Genomic DNA, 18908 nt, shown 5'->3' with positions numbered 1-18908 from the left:
AAAGCAGCTAATTAGCTGAAGCATCTGCAGAAGAATGCTATGGATACCATGTAGAAATGGAGTTTTGTGATGAGCAATTAGCTAGTACCTGGAATCCCTCCAATATATAGACCTATGCCAAGTGCACTCTGAATGTAACATCTGAAGTTAAGCATGCACATCTAAAAGACAGTTTGACTGTTACCTACCTAAACTGTATCTGAATGTATCTGCATACAGAATTTATTCTACCCAATATCCTTAGACTAAAATTTTACAGAAAAATTCCTGTACCCAATGGAAAATATAAAGCTAATTTTAAATGTCATGTACATCACCAAATGCATTTTAATACTTTCAAGATAAGACAACTAATTACAAAATTCTAAAGTCTTCATATAAAAGTCATCTCTCTTCCCACACATGTCTGTCTTCTTCACAAGCAGGTAGTAACTGTCTCCAAGATTAACAGCCTGTCATGAACTGAAGAAATATTCTTCATACAGCAGAGTCAGCTCAGGCACATTTACAATTTGTACATTTACTGTTAATGTAAAACATAGGCATCATATGGAGTGACTGTTGATGAATGGACTCCCTTTACTTCATCTTCTGATATCAAGGGTGTCCATCAGATTTCTTACATTCATTGCATCTCAAAAGCATAAACATAAATCACAACAGAATAACAAAGTTGCTGCTATTTACAAATATGAAAAAGGCATCTTTTTTCTTTATTTTTCACCTGAAAGTCAAAACATGCAGATAATTATCTGGGGCAAAGAAAGAAGAGAGAGAGAGAGAAGAAAGCATGTGTGAAAAAGTATTTAGAAACAGAATATTTAGAAATACTAAGTATGTGGCATGTGACTTCTGTTTTATACTTATAACATAATGAACATATTCTTACTGTGGATTTATGTCGGGGTTAATTTTTTTCAGTTCCATGATGTCGTCTATAGTTTTTTCAATAGCATCAGGGTGAACACTCACTGAAGTCTGTAATAGCTAGAAAACAAGTTTAAATCAGTTCACTTGTCATGAACACTAGTATCTTAAGTGGGGTCTATTTAAATTGGGGCTTCAAATATTTGTTTAAAGCTTAAAAACAAAAATTGATGTAGCCTTTAAATTCTAGTAAATTTGGTATTTTTCTGATTAAGGTAACAAACATAAAACAAAAATACATAAGCTTGTTTTTTTTTTTTTTTTACCACTTTCATCTGTTTCAAGTTACTCACATAGAAATAATATATTTTCTTTTTCTTACTGAACTCACATGGTTTCCACTGTTAATGAGCATACATCTATTACTGTGTGAAGTACATGGGAGATATAGTCTTAAGGATGTCAAAGTTAAATATTCAAGAATCTTAAGAAACAAATTTTTCTTTCTTATGTGGATGCTTAACTATGTGCTATAAATGGCTATAGTGGCTTGGAAAATCTTGAGCATAAAGTTAAATGATTTGGATATTGAGGAACTAGCAGAGAGATAACACTTCTCTTATTTCCACGGAATATTTATGATTTGGAAAGAGATATAAAAAGGGATGAATTCAAGAATGAAGTAATATGTGCAGCATAAATCTGTCTGGAAATTCATGAGTGCCTGTTTTCAGATAAAAAGCAGTGTTTTGTGATGGGAAAAAAATTCAAGTGCTTAGTCGCTCAGTTGTATCCAACTCTTTGTGACCACACGGACTGTAGCCCGCCAGGCTCCTCTGTCCATGGAATTTCCCAGGCAAGAATACTGGAGGGGGTGCCATTTCTTTCTCCAGGGAATATTCCTGACCCAGGGATATTCCTGACCCTGGGTCTCCTGCATTGCAGGCAGATTCTTTACCGTCTGAGCCACCAGGGAAGCCCATAGCCAAAGGTATATTTTGTTTCTTAAGATTTTTACTTTTGGATGATTGGAGGTAAGCCTCCAAGTGAGAAGTTGCTAAAAAATACAGAAACAATTTTACTTACCTTACTTTTTGAATCTCTCAGTGATGTTTCTGGAAAAGAGATAATTTTAAAAGCTATTCAAATATTATCTTTTACAAGTGGTTTACAATTACTGTACTGAAATATAACACTGTATCCTCAATTACAGAAAGCCTACATTTTGCTTACTTCTTTGTTTCATGCTTACCAATTTTCATGGTTCTAGAAGCTCCAGGCTTGGTATTATAACAGATTCGTTGCAGTTCACATCTTCCAGTCAGTTTTCTCATTACAAATTTCAGGCAACGCCACAAAAATTTACAATAAAAATACAGGCAGACCTGGATCAGCATTCTGTCAAAAATAAAAGACAGCACTCTTCCAACAGAACTCTGGAAGAGAATAGAAAGCAGCCACCACCAGCAAGCAACAAGCCCAGAAGAAAATCAACCATTAGACTTCTTGGGTTCACAAGCGTATTTCATTATTTCAATCCCATGTTACTTTATTTGAGGTAGCTACAAAATCCATCATCAGGAGTGAAGCCCTAGGTCTGTAAGGCTTGCTACTTGCTACTATGACAGCAAGTTCCAGAATGCCTATTCTAGTAAATTTGATACACCAACAGAGAGTGAAGCATGGGAATCCTTTCTTTTCCTACCTTTGCCTAAAAATATTGTTAAAACAGATCACTACCTTGAACACAGAATCCTTGTGTTTTAGAAGCTGTCTCTCCTATAGACATGGGGAAGAACATGCTATAGCAACTCTCATCTGCCTCCGTGAACACCTCTCAGCTCACCCTAGTAAATTTACAGCTTTTCCTTCATGCCTTTTTTGGCTGCTGTTTATTTCTTCCCTTGCTCCCATTTTTCTCCTTCCCTCTGCTTTTGTTTTGGTACTATTGTCCTCTTTGAGGACTTGATTGTGTGGCCACCTGTCTTCTCTGCTGACCAATCCCAATACTTCTTGGATGTGCCAGAATGCCTCCTCATCAGCTCACTAAACAAGCATGTTGACCTTTGGTTCTTCAACATTCTTTGATTTAAACCTTTCAAAATCTCCCCCTCTTGACAAGTTTGTTCCTGGTTCCTGCTAAACAAAGCTTTCTTCATTGCACACCCTGTCTCACTCCAATAAAGTATTGGAACTATACTTTATTGGACAAACTATAAAGTGTATTGTCACCAATCATGTACTTATTCACAATGTCTCTGGCACATGTGAATTTGTGTTTTATGCGAACTTTTAGTTTTTAATATGAGTCTACATATTTAATACATGATTCTGCATATTTACATATTTAATATGTAAGTCCACATATTTAGTTTTTAATATGTCTACTACTTCATGATACTGTTTGGAGTCTCAAATGACTCAGGCTATAGAGGTAAAGATTTATTATCCAGGAACTTGTATTCAACTCATCTTCTCTGAATACGAGAGCTTCCCTAGAAGGTAGAGTTATTTTCCTAGAAGGCAGAATTATTTATAACACTTCTTATTGGTGTCATTTCTAAAAGATATTTTTCTCACATGTTCACTAATTTCCCCCAATTCTAACATATGGTGATCCAGGGTCATACAGATGAATTAGTGCAGTTAACATTAGCCTCAGTGATGTGATGAATCCCTGATGTGAACAAACAACTTAATTGTGTTCCTTTGTTCAATGCTCTGGCTCCAATACCTAGAACAGCCTAAGTTAAAAACAACAATTCCAACAACTAACTTGTACAAAAGCATGAAGTGTATATCATATAAATGCAAAGGGAACAGAGGAAACATACAAGTAACCAAGCTGCTACACTGAAATATGAGAGAATCCTTTGTAGATAATAAAATTGGATTCTAGAGGACCTAATAACATAAAATATCCATAGAAAATGTATGGAATAATATATCTTTTCTTATAATAAAATAAAACAAAAAAATTTAATGATGACATACAAACAAGGAGAAAAAGATTGGCAGGATATACAACAAAAAGGTTAACAGAGATTTGTCTGGGTAATGGAATTATGAGTAATTTTTACTTGCTTTTCTGGTTAAGTAATTTTCTTTTTTAATATGGATACATTATTTTAAGAAAAAAGAAAGTTATAACAGTGATCACGAAAAATCATTACAAACAAGTAAATATGAAATTTCTATATAAAGTCAGATTCTACTGAAAGACAAAAAAATGGATTTACTGTGTGGTAAAGTCTGCAATTCAACTGTTTTAGTCAAATATGTTCTAAGATCTATTAAGATTTAGATTACCAGCTTCTAAAAAAATGTAACCCTGAAAATGATTAAATGATTAAAATGGAATATTTTAATTAGATGAGTGAGAAATTATACAAAACTTCAACTCGCTCTCTTGAAAAAATTTTCCATTTTTCCAACTATTGGATAGCTATGACAGAAGAAGCGATTGAGCAATATCCTTATTAACTGGTTATCAGCCAAATGGTAATGATATTAATAACTGGTTGGCATTAATCATATTACTAAGTCAAAAATAAAGCTTTCTATGACATCTGCCCCTACAGTACCCATGTGCAACTTCCCGTAAAGTTTGTCTAGCATGTGGGCCAGCTACTCAGATGAAGCCTCTTTTAAGTCTATACATTAGGACTGCATAATAATCAGGTTCTTGTAGTACTAAATCTTCCTAGAGAAAAGGTTCTAATTACTGTTTAAGGAGTATCTTTGTATTCACCCTACTTAGGTACAAGCCAATTAAGTTAAACTGCAGAAAGTTTCCCCCATGCAAATTCTTCATCAGAGCTATACAAAGGTGTGGCTTGAGACCTAGAGGTGTCCTTCTAGGTGGTAGGGAGCAGTCAGATGTAGAGTGACTTTCAGCCCATCTATAATTTCTCCCACTGGCCTCCTTGCAAATGAGAAGAAAATGCTTGGGGAATTATTTTGCATCAGACAGTCTTACACAAAAGGAGAGAAAACATGTCATGTTCTATGCATGTCTTTTTTTCAGTTCCCCTGAGGCTATTCACACTGTCAAAGACAACAAAATCTGGTGGAAACCCACAATGAGGGGTTAAAGATGATGCCTCATTTCTTAGGGCTCACTGCTCTGTAAAGTACATCACAACCCTCTCATATAATCACAGGAAGACTATCACAAACCATGAAAGAGAAACGCTCCTTTCAGTTGTGAAAGTGTTAGTCACCCAGTTGTGTCTGACTCTGTGACCACATGGGCTGTAGTCTGCCAGACTCCTCTGTCCATTAATTCTCCAGGCAAGAATACTGGAGTAGGTATCCATTCTCTTCTCCAGGGGATCTTCCAGATTCAGAGATTGAACCTGAGTCTCCTGCATTACAGGCGCTAACTTTTATACACTGCTTCCTTACCCTTTCATAAGTTCTGGGCCGATAGTCCAATTATGCTATTTATCAATACTATCCAGGATATATTTTGATTTTTTCCCCTTGTGTTTTTAATCGGCCAACATGCCCACAAATATTTCATTAAGTAACCAGCTTGTTATGGGAGGCACTGTACTTTCTTTCTATGTGAGGTATTTTCCAGCCAATCATCAGATCAAACCATGTTTTGCCAGATACTATTTATTTTGCATTTAGATCATAAACCTAAGGCATGGTCAGAGAAGGAAACATCACTGCTTCCTCATAATTTGGAAGACTTATTTTTATGAGAACAAGTACCCAAGTTGCTTCCTCATGAAAGGACCAGATCAGCAAAACCTCCATATGAGCACCTCAGGATGGCTGTTCTTCATCATCAAATGCCACCTACCAGTAGATCACTCCTTAAATGTTTGAATCTATTTAAGTGCATCAATTGTAAAATGTATGGAGAAACTGATTAAGGTCCAGAGAACAATAAAAATGATTAAATATTTGGGGAGAATGTTATATTGGTTTGTCATGTTTACCCTGAAAAGGAAGAAATTAAGAAGTGGATCTTTAAATGCTCTTAAGCTAATTAGTAGTTGGTTTAGGAGAAAAAAAGAAAGGAAGGAGGGGAAAAGGGAGAAAGGTGTGTCTCTTTCCATTCTGTGTTTAGGAATAGGAACTTTTGGATTTATAGTACTTTTCCTTCTTTTAATTTTATCTCCTTTCTGACAGCATGCCTGGAGTGAAGGCATAGCACTATCCTCAGTTTTCTTAGTTCTTATGGAAGATTCTCAAATCACTACTGCAAAGATCTGCTATATTTATAGGAACTTAATCAAATTCTCAAGACTAAAAAAAGAAAATACTGTCACATCTCCTGTTTTCTGTTTTTTTATATGTATGTGTTTTTTTGTGTGTTTGTTTGCCACGCTGCATAGCTTGCTGGATCATAGTTCTCTGCCCAAGGATTGAACCAAGGCCCACATTGAAAGCAGAGTCCTAACCGCTGGACTGTCAGGGAATTCCCACCATCTCCTATTTTTAACAACTATATGTATTGTCAGTAGTTTTTTTGTGTTTCTTTCTCTTTTTTCAATCACAGCTTTTTTATCATGTTCCAAAAGGAGCTACTGCAGTTTCAAAGATGAATGCCTGGCTTAAGCACTGGAAGAATCTGATTTAACATAAGAGTTACTTATACAGTCTTATACAGCTACTTATATAGGGCCCAGGGTTCACATCCCTGTCCAGGAGCAAAAACTGAATGAATAAACAAGAGCTACTTATGCATGTTCTATTTCCAACATTTTCTGTTACTGTTATTTACTAATATGCTGCAGAGTGAAGTTTATGGCTGAATTCACAGCAATGTCCTTCCATAAGGCAAAAATGATCACTTTTATCATTTAACATTCATCCTCTAGTTTGCACAAGAATAGCCACCCAATGTAAATTATTCAAAATGAATCATATCTCTACCAAATAAGTGAGCTCCTGTCTTGTACTTCTTTGTTAGAGGAATCCATTCAGCAGTGATAAGGCCTCTAAAACAGGAGATATACCTTGGACCATGTAGTCTCCTGCTTGTGGGGTGGGGGTGTGGGTACCTGTACACTACTCCGTCATCTTAAATTTGTGATTCTGATATCTTCTTTTGAAACAGGAAGAGAAAAGTAGCTTATTTTGAACAGTTTCAATGAGTTTGCTACTGAAAGTTAATTCTTGCTTGAAGGAATCCTATAATAAACAAGAAGTACACTATTGGTGAGGAAGGACACATACAAAACAATCATAATTCTTGGATCAAACCAACTTTCTTAAACAAAATACTTTTCATCTGAGTGGCCATAACGAACAGCACACTACTGAATGTTTCCAACATCATATATACTTTCTGAAATGACATTTTAAAAAATTTTAGTTGCTCTATTGAAGTTCCCAATTAGGAGCACTGGCAGTCAGATGGAAATTAACTTGTCAACAGGTATTTGGCCTAGTAAATGGGCCCTTCTAAATAACGAGAATCCATAGGAAAAGAGGCTCTGGAGGACTTGATACATGAATTAGAAATGTGAAATCATACAAATAAACCATTTGTGAGCCTCTAGAGAAACAAGATTATTTCCCCCACATTGAGTGGCAGTGAGGCAGTATGCAGCCCCTTGGATGGAATTCCACCATTCTTTTTTTTTTTTTTGGCCTTGTGGCATGTGGGATCTTAGTTCCCTGACCAGGGATGGACCCTGCATGGCCTGCAGTAGAACCATAGCATCCCAGCCACTGGACAAGCAAGGAAGTCCCTCCTCCACTCATTTCCATCATTCTTTATCTGAATAGACATGCTGCCTTTCAAAAGTATTGGGTATAAATCTATCATGAATAGACATTATTCCAAATGCTATTGCTATAGTAAAGGGCACTATTTTTTAATTTCAGGGACATTTCATATGAGGGATTAAAGAGCAATAGTTGACTGTGGTACAACTGAAATAATAAATTAATGGTTTATTCTTTTCCTTTCAAAGAAAAGAGACATAAGCGTCTCTTAAATTACTAATGAGATCACTATTCAATTATAAACAATGTTAAATCCATACATTTTACAGGATTTATTTTTAAAATTCAGATTTTTTTTTTCTATTTGGACAACATATTTACTAGTTTATTTGTAAGGGAATCAGCAAACACGTTATGCCTTGACATTCAGGAAACATTTAGACAAGGGGACTGACCAAGATGGCAGAGTAGGAAGACTGATCGCTCCCCTCCTTCCATGGCACACCAAAATTGTAACTATTTACAGAGCAACAGTTGATAAGAAAGACCAGAAGACTAGCAGAAAAGACCTTCAGAAAAGATCTTCTACAACTAAAGCTATAAAGAAGGAACCACAGCAAGACAGGTAGGAGGGGTGGAGATGAGGCACAGTCCGACCCCTGGGCAGGTGACCCACAAATGAGAGAACAATCACAACTGCGGAGGGTCTCCACAAGGAGCAAAGAGTTCAAGCCCGACATTAGACTACCCAGTCTGGGGATCCTGCACCAGGAAGATTGATCACCAAAAAGTTACGGTCTGAAGGTCAGTCAGGAGACCCAGAGAGCTGTAGGAAAAACGACCTCACTGTTAAAGGGCACACACAAAACCTCATGGGGCTTCCCTGGTGGCTCAGTGGTAAAGAATGCGCCTGCTAATGCAGGAGATGCAGATTCAATTCCCAGGTCAGGATGGAATCCCACAGAGTCAGACATGACTGAGTGACTCAACAACACAAAATCTCACACGCTCTGGTAACCAGGGCAGAAACAGTCATTTGAAAGGAGCCTGGGTCAGACCTACCTGCTGATCTTGGAGAGCCTTCTGGAGAGGCAGGAGGCAGCTGCAGCTCACCCTGGGGACACAGACACTGCGGCAGCCCTTGTGGGGAGTGTGTCCCACCACAGGGACATGTATGCCGGCAAGTGCCATTTTGGAATCCTCCCTGGAACCTATTAGCTCTGGGACCTGGCCCTATCCACCAGCCTGTCAGCACCAGTACTGGGATGCCTTAGGCCAAACAACCAGCTGGGTAGGAACATGGTCCCACCTACCAACAGGACTACTTCCTTAAGACCCCCTGCCCACCAGAGGGCCCAAGACCTGGCCCCACACACCAGGGCCCCAGCACTAGCCCTGGGACCCCAGGACCTCAGCCCTACCCACCAGCAGGCTGACACCAGCTCCAGGACCCCGGGTCCTACAGCCTGAGACCCCAGGACCAGGGCTTACCCACCAGGAAACAGACACCACTTCCAGGACTATGACAGTACCCCCACAGCCTAACATGTCACAACCCAGCCTACCCAACAGCAGGCCAACACCGGTTCTAAGACCGCTCTGTCAGGCACCTTAGGATCCAGCCCCTAGATCACTAGTGGGCTTATACAAGCTTTGGGACACCCCAGACCCTGCAGCCAGCTGAGTCAGGAGTTGGCCTCACCCAGTAACACGCAAACATCATCCTACCTCAGCTCTAGGACCCCCAGGGCTGTGCAGCTGGAGAACCCAGAACCTGGCTCTGCCTACCCCAGGCTGATATGATAACAGTTTTGAGACATTGTGGACCCCTCAGCCAGTCATTGTGGGATCCAGCCCCACTCACCAATGAGCTGAAACTATTTGGGGACATTCCAGGCCATGCAGTGAGCCAGGTAATGAACAGGCTCTGCCCATCAGCAGGCCAACACTTGATCAAAGACCCCCAGGCCCGCAAACACTTGTCCCGGATCCCAGGTCAACCCACAGGAGGGCCAACACTAGCCTCTGGACTCCCCAAAGTGTTATACCGAGCTGTCTTATGACCCATCCCTGCCAGCAGCTGCCAGCAGCTTCTGCACAAAGCTCACTTTGCAACTGACTGATCAAGGCAGGGGTGGGGGTGAGGGGTGAGGACAGCCATGCCTACCAGACCATCTACAGCATTCAGCCCGCTACAGTAGAAGGTGGAGAAGGCAATGACAGCCCACTCCAGTACTCTTGCCTGGAAAATTCCATGGATAGAGGAGCCTGGTAGGCTACAGTCCATGGGGTCGCAAAGAGTCGGACACGACTGAGCAACTTCACTTTCTTTCTTTCTATAGTTCCTTTTGGGGAAGGAAATGGCAACCCACTCTGGTGTTCTTGCCTGGAGAATCCTATGGACGGAGGGGCCTGGTGGGTTACAGTCTATGGGGCTGCATAGAGTCGGACACGACTAAGCAAGTAACACACACACAGTAGAAGGATGCATGTGGTCCACATAGGGGGCACCCCAAGAGCACAGAGCTCTGGTGATAAGAGGTGAGTGTACTGCTGGGATACATAAGACATCTCCTATGAAAGACCACTTCTCCAAGGTCAGAAAACAAAACAAACCTACCAAATACATAGAAATAAAAACAGCAAATCAGGCAAAATGAGAAGACAGAGAAATATCTTCCAAAGGAACAAGAAAAAAACCCAGAAGAAGAACTAGGTAAAGTAGAGACAGGCAATCTACCTGACAAAGAGGTAAAGTTAATGCTTTAAAGATGTTCAAAGAACTTGGTAGAAGATTGGATGAACAGAGTAGGAAATTAGAATTTTTTAATAAAGATTTAGAAAATATTAAGAAGAACCAAACCGAGGTGAAGAATAGAATAAGTGAAATAAGAAATACTCTAGAAAGAATTAGGCTTAGATGAGACATTTGCTCACAGGAGCAAATCAGTGAGCTGGAAACACAGTAGTGGAAATCACTGAAGCTAAACGGAGAAGAAAAACAAATGAGGCCAGTTTAAGAGATCTCTGCGACCACATCAAGTATACTAACGTTCACATTATAAGGGTCCCAGAAAGAGAAAAGAGAGAAAGGGACAGAGAATATATCTGAAGACATAAGAGTTGAAAACTTGCCTAACCTGGGAAAGGAAACAGACAGGGCAGGAGAACCAATATTGCAGGTTCAAAAAATATGTCATGGCAAGCTCTGGTGAGATTACCTATAGGAAACTGCCTAGAAAACTATTCAGGTTAACATATTGCAACAAGGGTATGGATACTTTGTTTTAATGCAGGAAAGAAAGTAATTTGAAATATATATGTGTAAACATGTGTACCTATGTATGGGTCTATGTATAATATATATACATACATACATATATGTATACACATGCATATTTATGTGTGTATATACATATGTGGTGTGTATGTATGTGTCCTAAAAAAAAAAAGAGAGAGAAAACTATGGCTAAAAGTACCAGTCTACAATGAGAGAGGTATTCAGATGCAACATAAATCTACCAATTTTTCAGGACTTTGCTTAAACATCCAAAAAATAAGCTCAGTTAAAGTCTCAAGGGAGGCTAGTCAAACTCTGGAAGAACTACATGACCCTGCACCTTCAGCCCTTTAAAAGCAGTGGAAATGAGTTGGTGCTGAATGGAAATGCTACCCAGTTAAATAGAAAAGTGTCTGAAGTCTGACTTCAAATCTAGCCTCAATACAACTATGAGCTGTGTGACTGTGCACAAGTTACTCATAATGGAAGCAATGGACTAGATATCTGGCTCTAAGATAAAGTCAGACATATGTTAAAAGGGGAAAAGTGGTGTTTCTTTTTTTTTGTTTTTTGCCTGACATCTTTTTCTTTAAGGGTTTCCCTAGTGGTTCAAACAGTAAAGAATCCACCTGCAATGCAGGAGACCCAGGTTTGATCCCTGGGTTGGGAGGATGCCCTGGAGAAGGAAATGGCAACCAACTCTAGCATCCTTGCCTGGAGAATTCCACGGACAGAGGAGCCTGGTGGGCTACAGTCCATGGCATCACAAAAGAGTCGGACACGACTGAGCGACTAACTTTCACTTTCAGGTTCATCTTTCTCTTTAAGGTCCATATTATTTCTTGGTGAAAGTGTTACCATGCTTCTGGGCTGTTTTATGCCATGCTTCCAAAGGTGTCCAAGAACTGCCCCCCAAATTTATCTTTGCACCTTATCTTGTACTCACCCTAAACAGGATTTACTTCCAATAAACCTTGACCACATGATGCTTGTGGCAGCTGGTCATATTTCCTCAGGCTTTGCTCATAAGCACCTTCTCCATCTATTACATCCTCTATCTCTTTCCTTCAACATCAACTCAGTGAAGCCTTCCCTGAATATTCCTGTCACAAAATAGCTGCAGCATGTCCCCAATCACATTCCTTCTTACATCTTAATTTTATATGTGTGGCTTTATCTCGTTACCAAGTGGTATGTTACTTTAGAGAAGAGGCCATCTCATATTCACTTTTGTATCACCCAGAACGCCTCACAACAGGTATACAGTAAGGGAGTAACATGATACAGATATTAAGAGAAAAAAACTTTGAAGTCAGATAGGCATGCATTCAATATCTGTGTGCTTTGCATGAGATTTTTTAACTTTGCTAATAAACTTTATGCCCTATGCTATAAAGTGAAGTATTAATTCCTGTTTTATTACAGTTGTTATGAAGAGAAAATAAAACTTAAAATGTGGCATAGTACTAGAATTACTAGTAGTACTAAATGGTACTAATTCAATCAGTGGATGAAGCTATTAATCAAGCGTGAACTTCTAAAGCTCCATTTATAGATATTTTTGTGAACTGGAAGCCTGTATCTATTAATCACAGTAGGGAAATATTGTTTCTCCCTCTACTGTTTCACAGCCAGTACAAGTCTGCTCTATATCTCAGTTTCTCCCATGGAGGTTTGAGGTTGGCAGATGTTTTCATTTTCCTCTCTTCTGCCTAAGGAAGGAAAGTAAGCAGTAAGGTCCATGCCAAGAAACTGAGATCTTGAGGCTGAAATAGTTGAAAGCAATTATTTATATGGGGTGACTTCTAACATCCCCTTTATTAGAAAAATTCAAAATTAATAATGTTCCAGTGACCTTAAAAGTATATAATCTAAATAACTAAATTCTAGTAAAGGAAAAGATCTTAATATAAGTGTTAGGTTCTCTCTATTATAAACATCAATTGAGTTGAAATTAATGAAATATATTAAATAAACTAATCTCTAAGCTTCAGTTCTATTTCAGACTCAAAAAGTGTCCCCTCTTTCTGATCACACATAGACATACTTTCTTCTCAGTTTTATCCCCTGTGTTTTTTTAATGTAGATCAAGGCTAAAGTCATATTGGGTGACTATGGGGTACTTATCCAATATCCCATATCTAATGTCAACTTAAAACACACCCTTCAGCTGGGTGTATTAATCCTATAGCACTTATTTCTAATATCTCACGTAATGTGTTTTCTATTCCCTTAAGCTTTGAGTAGTTACACCATTAAAGTACGTGATGGTAGCAGGTACTCAGAGAGGAGTGTGGGTTCCATGTACCTGAAATGTGGATTAAAATTCATTTTTTCCCATACTTTGTTTCTTTAAGATTAACTTCATTTCTTCTGAGGCTGTACATGACCTCAGAAATTGCTTATTCTAGAGTAACTCAGAAGTAGATTAATCACTCTGTGGGCTTTTAAATGATGCTGATTCTCCTCAGTGAAAGTCAGCTCCTTATTCTGCATAATATATTTGCTGAGCTCAGGAATTAACACATGATTTGTTCAAGTTATATTTATGTAACCTTCTCTTTGGTTCCAATGAAAAGATTGCTAAATTGTCCAGCATCTGTAGGAATGGACCACAGGGAACAGAAGGCAATCTAAATGACCTGATAGAGCCTGTGATGCAGGATTCTTGCTCCTTGTCCTCCTATTTCTCCAACTCCCACAAACATTAACATATAATGAATACATACAAGTTATAACTTAATAAGAGCAAATTAATTAAAATTAATTAAAAAAAATTAAAGTTAAAAGCAATAATCAACTAATAAGAAATGATGACTGAGTTTCCTTTTATTACTTCAAAACTAAGGGTTAATGAGAAAATCCTCACATTTCTTTCTTGATGTGTAATTTATTATCCTAGCTTCAGTTTCAAAGTTAAGTCATGTCTATAAAACAAATGTGCCAAGTTAAAAGGGAAAAATTTGTATCACAACACATAACTGAAAGGGATATGCCAGTTCCATCACCCTTGGTGCTGCTCTGTGTGAAATGAGAGTGGTAGATTTTCCACTGTATCAGTTTCAAATCATCAAATGCAAATTAATATTAAAAATACAATCTCTATACCTATTCAACTTAACAAAAACTAATAGAAACAAATGCTATTTCTCTCTAAATGGCTAGTTTTGAGGCCACTCGAGTTTTTCTAAAACAAATAAAACACTGAAGAAGAAATTCAGTAGTTCAAGGCTTGGTACACACTTCACCATTACCACCCCGCCTTTACAAAAGGAACTCCTAATCTTCAACCAATACTAAAGCTATCTGTTAATATGATTCTATAGCTAACAAATACCACATTTACATTCAAGGGAGATTTATAGTTACTAATTTTTCATGAATGTGTAAACAGATAGGTTAATTGCCACGGCAACCAAAAATGTATGCGTTAAGTACTTTGATGGTAAATGTCCCAATGATTTTTCAAATACTATCTTTTTACACATCTAAAATAAACAGGTTGAGGAATATTCTGCACAACAAAATAAATGCTAATGCATGTAAATGATTTAATTCCAACCTTCTGAGTTTTCACAATTCTAAGATTGAATAAACACCAGTAGACACACCAAAACATAGTGAATTCCACACAAATGATTTAGGTGCTCCAGAAATAACAACGCAATGAAAACCAGTGGGAAAAAGAAAATCTTAAATTGCATCTACTGAAAGAATTAAATCATTTCCTAAAAGAAATAAGCCAACTAATTATTTTCTTAGAAAAAATAGCCAGAACAAGGGATGAGAATATGAAATATAGGTAGGTCACCATCTTGCAGGAAAGAAACTCAATATTGTAGAAAGTGTGTTTCATTTTGTAACATTCAGGACCAAATTAACTTTAGTTTGTCATATTTTAATTTAATGTAAAATTTCTGAGCATTTATAGAATTGTGAATGAAGTCAATACTCTTAAAAATAATTGTGACTGTATGTCCAACTAAATGGTTTTCAAAACAAAACAAGATCATTCTAAAATACACAAACATATATGGCACCCTATACAGCATAATATTCAGGGAACCAAAAATTAATGCAGATTTCAGAGGAATCACCGAGGCAGAAAATGCAAAATCTTAGACTATATATTTTCCCCCCAAAATGAAGATTTGAAAATGCTTGTATGGATTGGCTGGCCAACCAAAATCTATATTTAAAATTACTTTTTTCAAAGAAAATGATTCTATACAAATTATACTGATTCCTTGACTACTAATTCCTCAAACCTAAACCTTTGGGCTTTATAAACACAAAGCATCGAAGTATATCTGCCCCATGCTTTTGTGCCTATATTCTTTTATAATCCCTTGTAATCTCCTACTTGCAAGTGCTCTCTCTTAGGATCAGTATGCATATAAAGTTAGCAGAAGGAACTCTATGGCCAAATTATTCTTAGCCAAAATACAATGCTATTTCATGCAATCCAAAGAGACCCGTTTATAGGATCACATATGGTGAACAGAAATACTATACTAATTGTTAAGGAAGTCTCTCCATTTCATAGGGCTCATCCGGGAAACCATAAATACTCACCTCAGGAAGTGCTTCATTGTGACTATTTTGATTATCCAGATGTTATACAAACTGTTCTTAAGGAATTGTTTCCAAATTTGCCTTTGTCAAAGTAAATGTAAACTGTGGGAAGAAATTAGATATATTTACTGTTAATGGGGCTAGAAAAATCAAACCTCAAATTTCTGCTAATCTTAGTAAGCAGATAAGGTGCTATGTACCCAAAACTTTATCAACCAAATTTACCACACAGCAATGTAATTCAATGGGTGGAGATTAAAGCTAAAGCCTTTCACTTTATAATTACACAATGTCTTCCAAGTCACTTGTTGGAGAAATTGCTAGTTTCATGAGCAATCTCTTCAATAGTAAACTTTTCATCTATTTTGGATACTGTTCCTATACCTTGAAGAACAGTATTTATATGAAAGATAAAAATGAAGAACCAATAAATTAACTATTCTGATTTCCAGATATCAGATGGTCTTAAATCTGGCAGCCTCAACCTTTCAGAAGTGTAACTCAAAAAATAACTAGAAGCAACTGGTGATGTTTTTTAAGTTTAAAAAAAAAAAAAGCTGATAAAAAGCAAGTACTCCAAACAAATGAATAATATGTCCCTAACCCCATCTCTGGAGGGCACTCTAAATAAAAAGGTGAAATTATATATTTGTTTCATGCATGTCAGTTTACAACACACTTTCACAAAATCTACAATATCAAAGTAATGGTCTTCCAACAAGGAAGGACACCAGCAGCTGCCTACAAAGCAGTAAACTGGGATGAGATATGAAGAAACAGACCAGAGAATAGAGAGTGGTTGAGAGCAACAGCAGAATGAAGTTACCTCATGAGAGACAGAAAAACAACACTAGCTGCAACAAAGATAAGGCAAGAAACTTTGTGTGTGGACAAACGGCTTTCAGTAGAGACACAATTACCAACTAGAACAGCCCAGGAATGCGGAAACTCAGCCTAAACAAAAGACAGTCTCTTCTCTTTTTAATTGAAGTATAGATGATTTACAATATTACATAAGTTTCAGATGTACAACATAGTGATTCATAATTTTTAAAGGTTATATTCCATTTATACTTATTGTAAAATATTCAATATATTCCCTGCTCTGTACAATACATTCTTTTAGCTTATTTGTTATATACATAGTAGTTTATATTAATATCTCTTAATCCCCTACTTTTCTCTTGCTCTTCCCTCATCCCTCTCCCCACAGGTAACCACTAGTTTGTTCTCTATATCTGAATATGTTTTTTTTTTTGTCTACTTACAAGTTGATTTTATTTTTTATGTTCCATATATAAGAGATACCATGCAGTACAGTATTCAGTTATTTCACTTAGCATAACACCCTCCAAGTTGCAAACAGCAAAAATCTGTTCATTTTTTATGGCTGAGTAGTATTCCATTGTGTATATACACCACATCCATTTTTACTCACTCACCTGTTGATGGACACTTTGGTTGCTTCCATACATTGGCAACTGTAAATAATGCTGCTATGATATTGAGTGCATATAACTCTATAAATTAGTGCTTTCATATCTTTTGGGAACATACTCCGGAGTGGAATTGCTGGGTCATATGGTAGTAATATTTTTAGTTTTTAAAGAATGCTCCATACTGTTTTCCACAGTGGCTACACCAATTTACATTCCTATCAACAGTAGACAAGATTTACCTTTTCTCCACACTCATGCCAGCATTTACTGTTTGTAAACTTTTTGATAATGGCCATTCTGACCAGTTTGAGGTGATACCTCATTGTATTTTTTATTTGTATTTCATGAATAACAAGCAATGTTGAACATCTTTTCATGTATTTTTGGCCATCTGTATGTCTTCTCTGGAGAAATGTTTATTTATATCATCTGCCCATTTTTGATTGGGCTATTTGTGGTTTGTTTTTTTTTTTTATATTGAGCTGCATGAGCCGTTTGTATATTTTGGAGATTAATCCCTTGTTGTCACTTCATCTGCAAATATTTTCTCCCATTTGGCGGGCTGTCTTCAATTCATTTATGGTTACCTTTGTTTTCCAAATGTTTTTGAATTTAATTAGGTCCTATTTGCTTAGTTTTCATTTTCATTATTCTACATGGTGGATAAAAAAGATCTTGCTGCAATTTATGTCAATGAATGCTTTGCCTATGTTTTCCTCTAAAAGTTTTATAGTATCTGGCTTTACACTTAGGATTTTAATCCATTTAGTGTTTTTATATATGGTGTTAGAGAATGTTCTACTTTCATTCTTTTGCACGCAGTTGTCCAGTCTTCCCAGCACCACTTATTATACACAATCTTATCTCCATCATATATTTTCACCTCTTTCAGTTCAGTCACTCAGTCATGTCTGACTTCCTGTGACCCCATGGACTGCAGCATGCCAGGCCTCTCTGTCTATCACCAACTCCCAGAGTTTACCCAAACTCATCTCCATTGAGTCGGTGATGCTATCCAACCATCTCATCCTCTGTCGCCCCTTCTCCTCCCGCCTTCAATGTCTCCTTAGTCATAGATTAATTGACCATAGGTGTGTGCATTTATTTCTGGGCTTTCTATCCTGCTCCATTGATCTTGATTTCTGTTTTTCTGACAGCACCATACTGTTTTGACAACTGTAGCTTTGTAGTATAGTCTGAAGTCAGGGTGCCTATTCCTCCAGTTCCATTTTTCTTTCTTAAGATTGTTTTGGATATTTGTGGTCTTTTGTGTCTCCATACAAATTTTAAGATTTTTTTTTTGTTCTAGTTCTGTGAAAAATACCATTGGTAATTTGATGGGGATTGCATTGAATACGTATATTGTCTTGGGTAGTATAGTCATTTTCACAATATTGACTCTTCCAATTCAAGAACATGGTATATCTTTTCATCTGTTTGTGACATCTTTGATTTCTTTCATCAGCATCTTATAGTTTTTGGAATACAAATACAAAAGCTATAATACATCTTACAGCGTTTGTATCTTCAGGTACATTTATTCCTAGGTATTTTATTCTTTCTGATATGATAGTAAGCAGGATGCTTCCTTAATTGTTCTTTCTGGTCTTTTGTTGTTAGTGTACAGAAATGCAACAGATTTCTGTGTATTAATTTTGTATCCTGCAAATTTACTGAATTTGTTGATAAGCTCTAGGAATTTTCTGGTAGTATCTTTAGGATTTTCTATGTATAGTATTATGTCATCTGCAAAGAGCAACACTTTTGCTTCTTCTTTTCCAGTTTGGATTCCTTTTTCCTTTTCTTCTCTGATTGCCATGGCTCAGAATTCCAAAACTGTGTTGAATAGCAGTGGTGAGAGTGGACATCCTTGCCGTGTTCCTGATCTTAGAGGAAACATCTTTCAGCTTTTCACTGTTGAGTATGATGTTACCTGTGGGTTTGTCATATATGACATTATTATGATGAGGTATGTTCCCTCTATGTCCACTTTCTGGGCTGTTGTTATTATAAATGGGTGTTGAATTTATATTGTTCATTTATGTTTGTTCTTTAAA

The 18908-nt window shown here is 37.2% G+C and overlaps 1 protein-coding gene across 7 annotated transcripts in view; it reads right to left on the bottom strand.

Annotated features, from left to right (window-relative positions):
- ELMOD1 (ELMO domain containing 1) overlaps positions 1-18908 on the bottom strand; it is an 83144-nt gene that overhangs the window by 43079 nt on the left and 21157 nt on the right. For 2 of the 7 annotated variants that reach the window (XM_061144077.1, XM_061144069.1), the window contains exons 2-6: positions 15413-15514; positions 6888-7017; positions 2120-2265; positions 1954-1982; positions 890-987 (exon numbers count right to left, since the gene is read on the bottom strand). In XM_061144077.1, coding sequence (XP_061000060.1) covers positions 890-987; positions 1954-1982; positions 2120-2264 — 272 coding nt within the window. In that variant the 5' untranslated portion in view covers position 2265; positions 6888-7017; positions 15413-15514. Of the gene's footprint in view, positions 1-889; positions 988-1953; positions 1983-2119; positions 2304-6842; positions 7018-15412; positions 15515-18908 lie in introns of all 7 variants that reach the window. The other 5 variants (XM_061144050.1, XM_061144060.1, XM_061144086.1 and 2 more) reach the window with 4 other exon arrangements.

This window comes from Dama dama, chromosome 1 (genome assembly GCF_033118175.1).
Source record: "Dama dama isolate Ldn47 chromosome 1, ASM3311817v1, whole genome shotgun sequence".
Taxonomy (NCBI): domain Eukaryota; kingdom Metazoa; phylum Chordata; class Mammalia; order Artiodactyla; family Cervidae; genus Dama; species Dama dama.
This window is presented reverse-complemented; position numbering and strand designations above follow the sequence as displayed.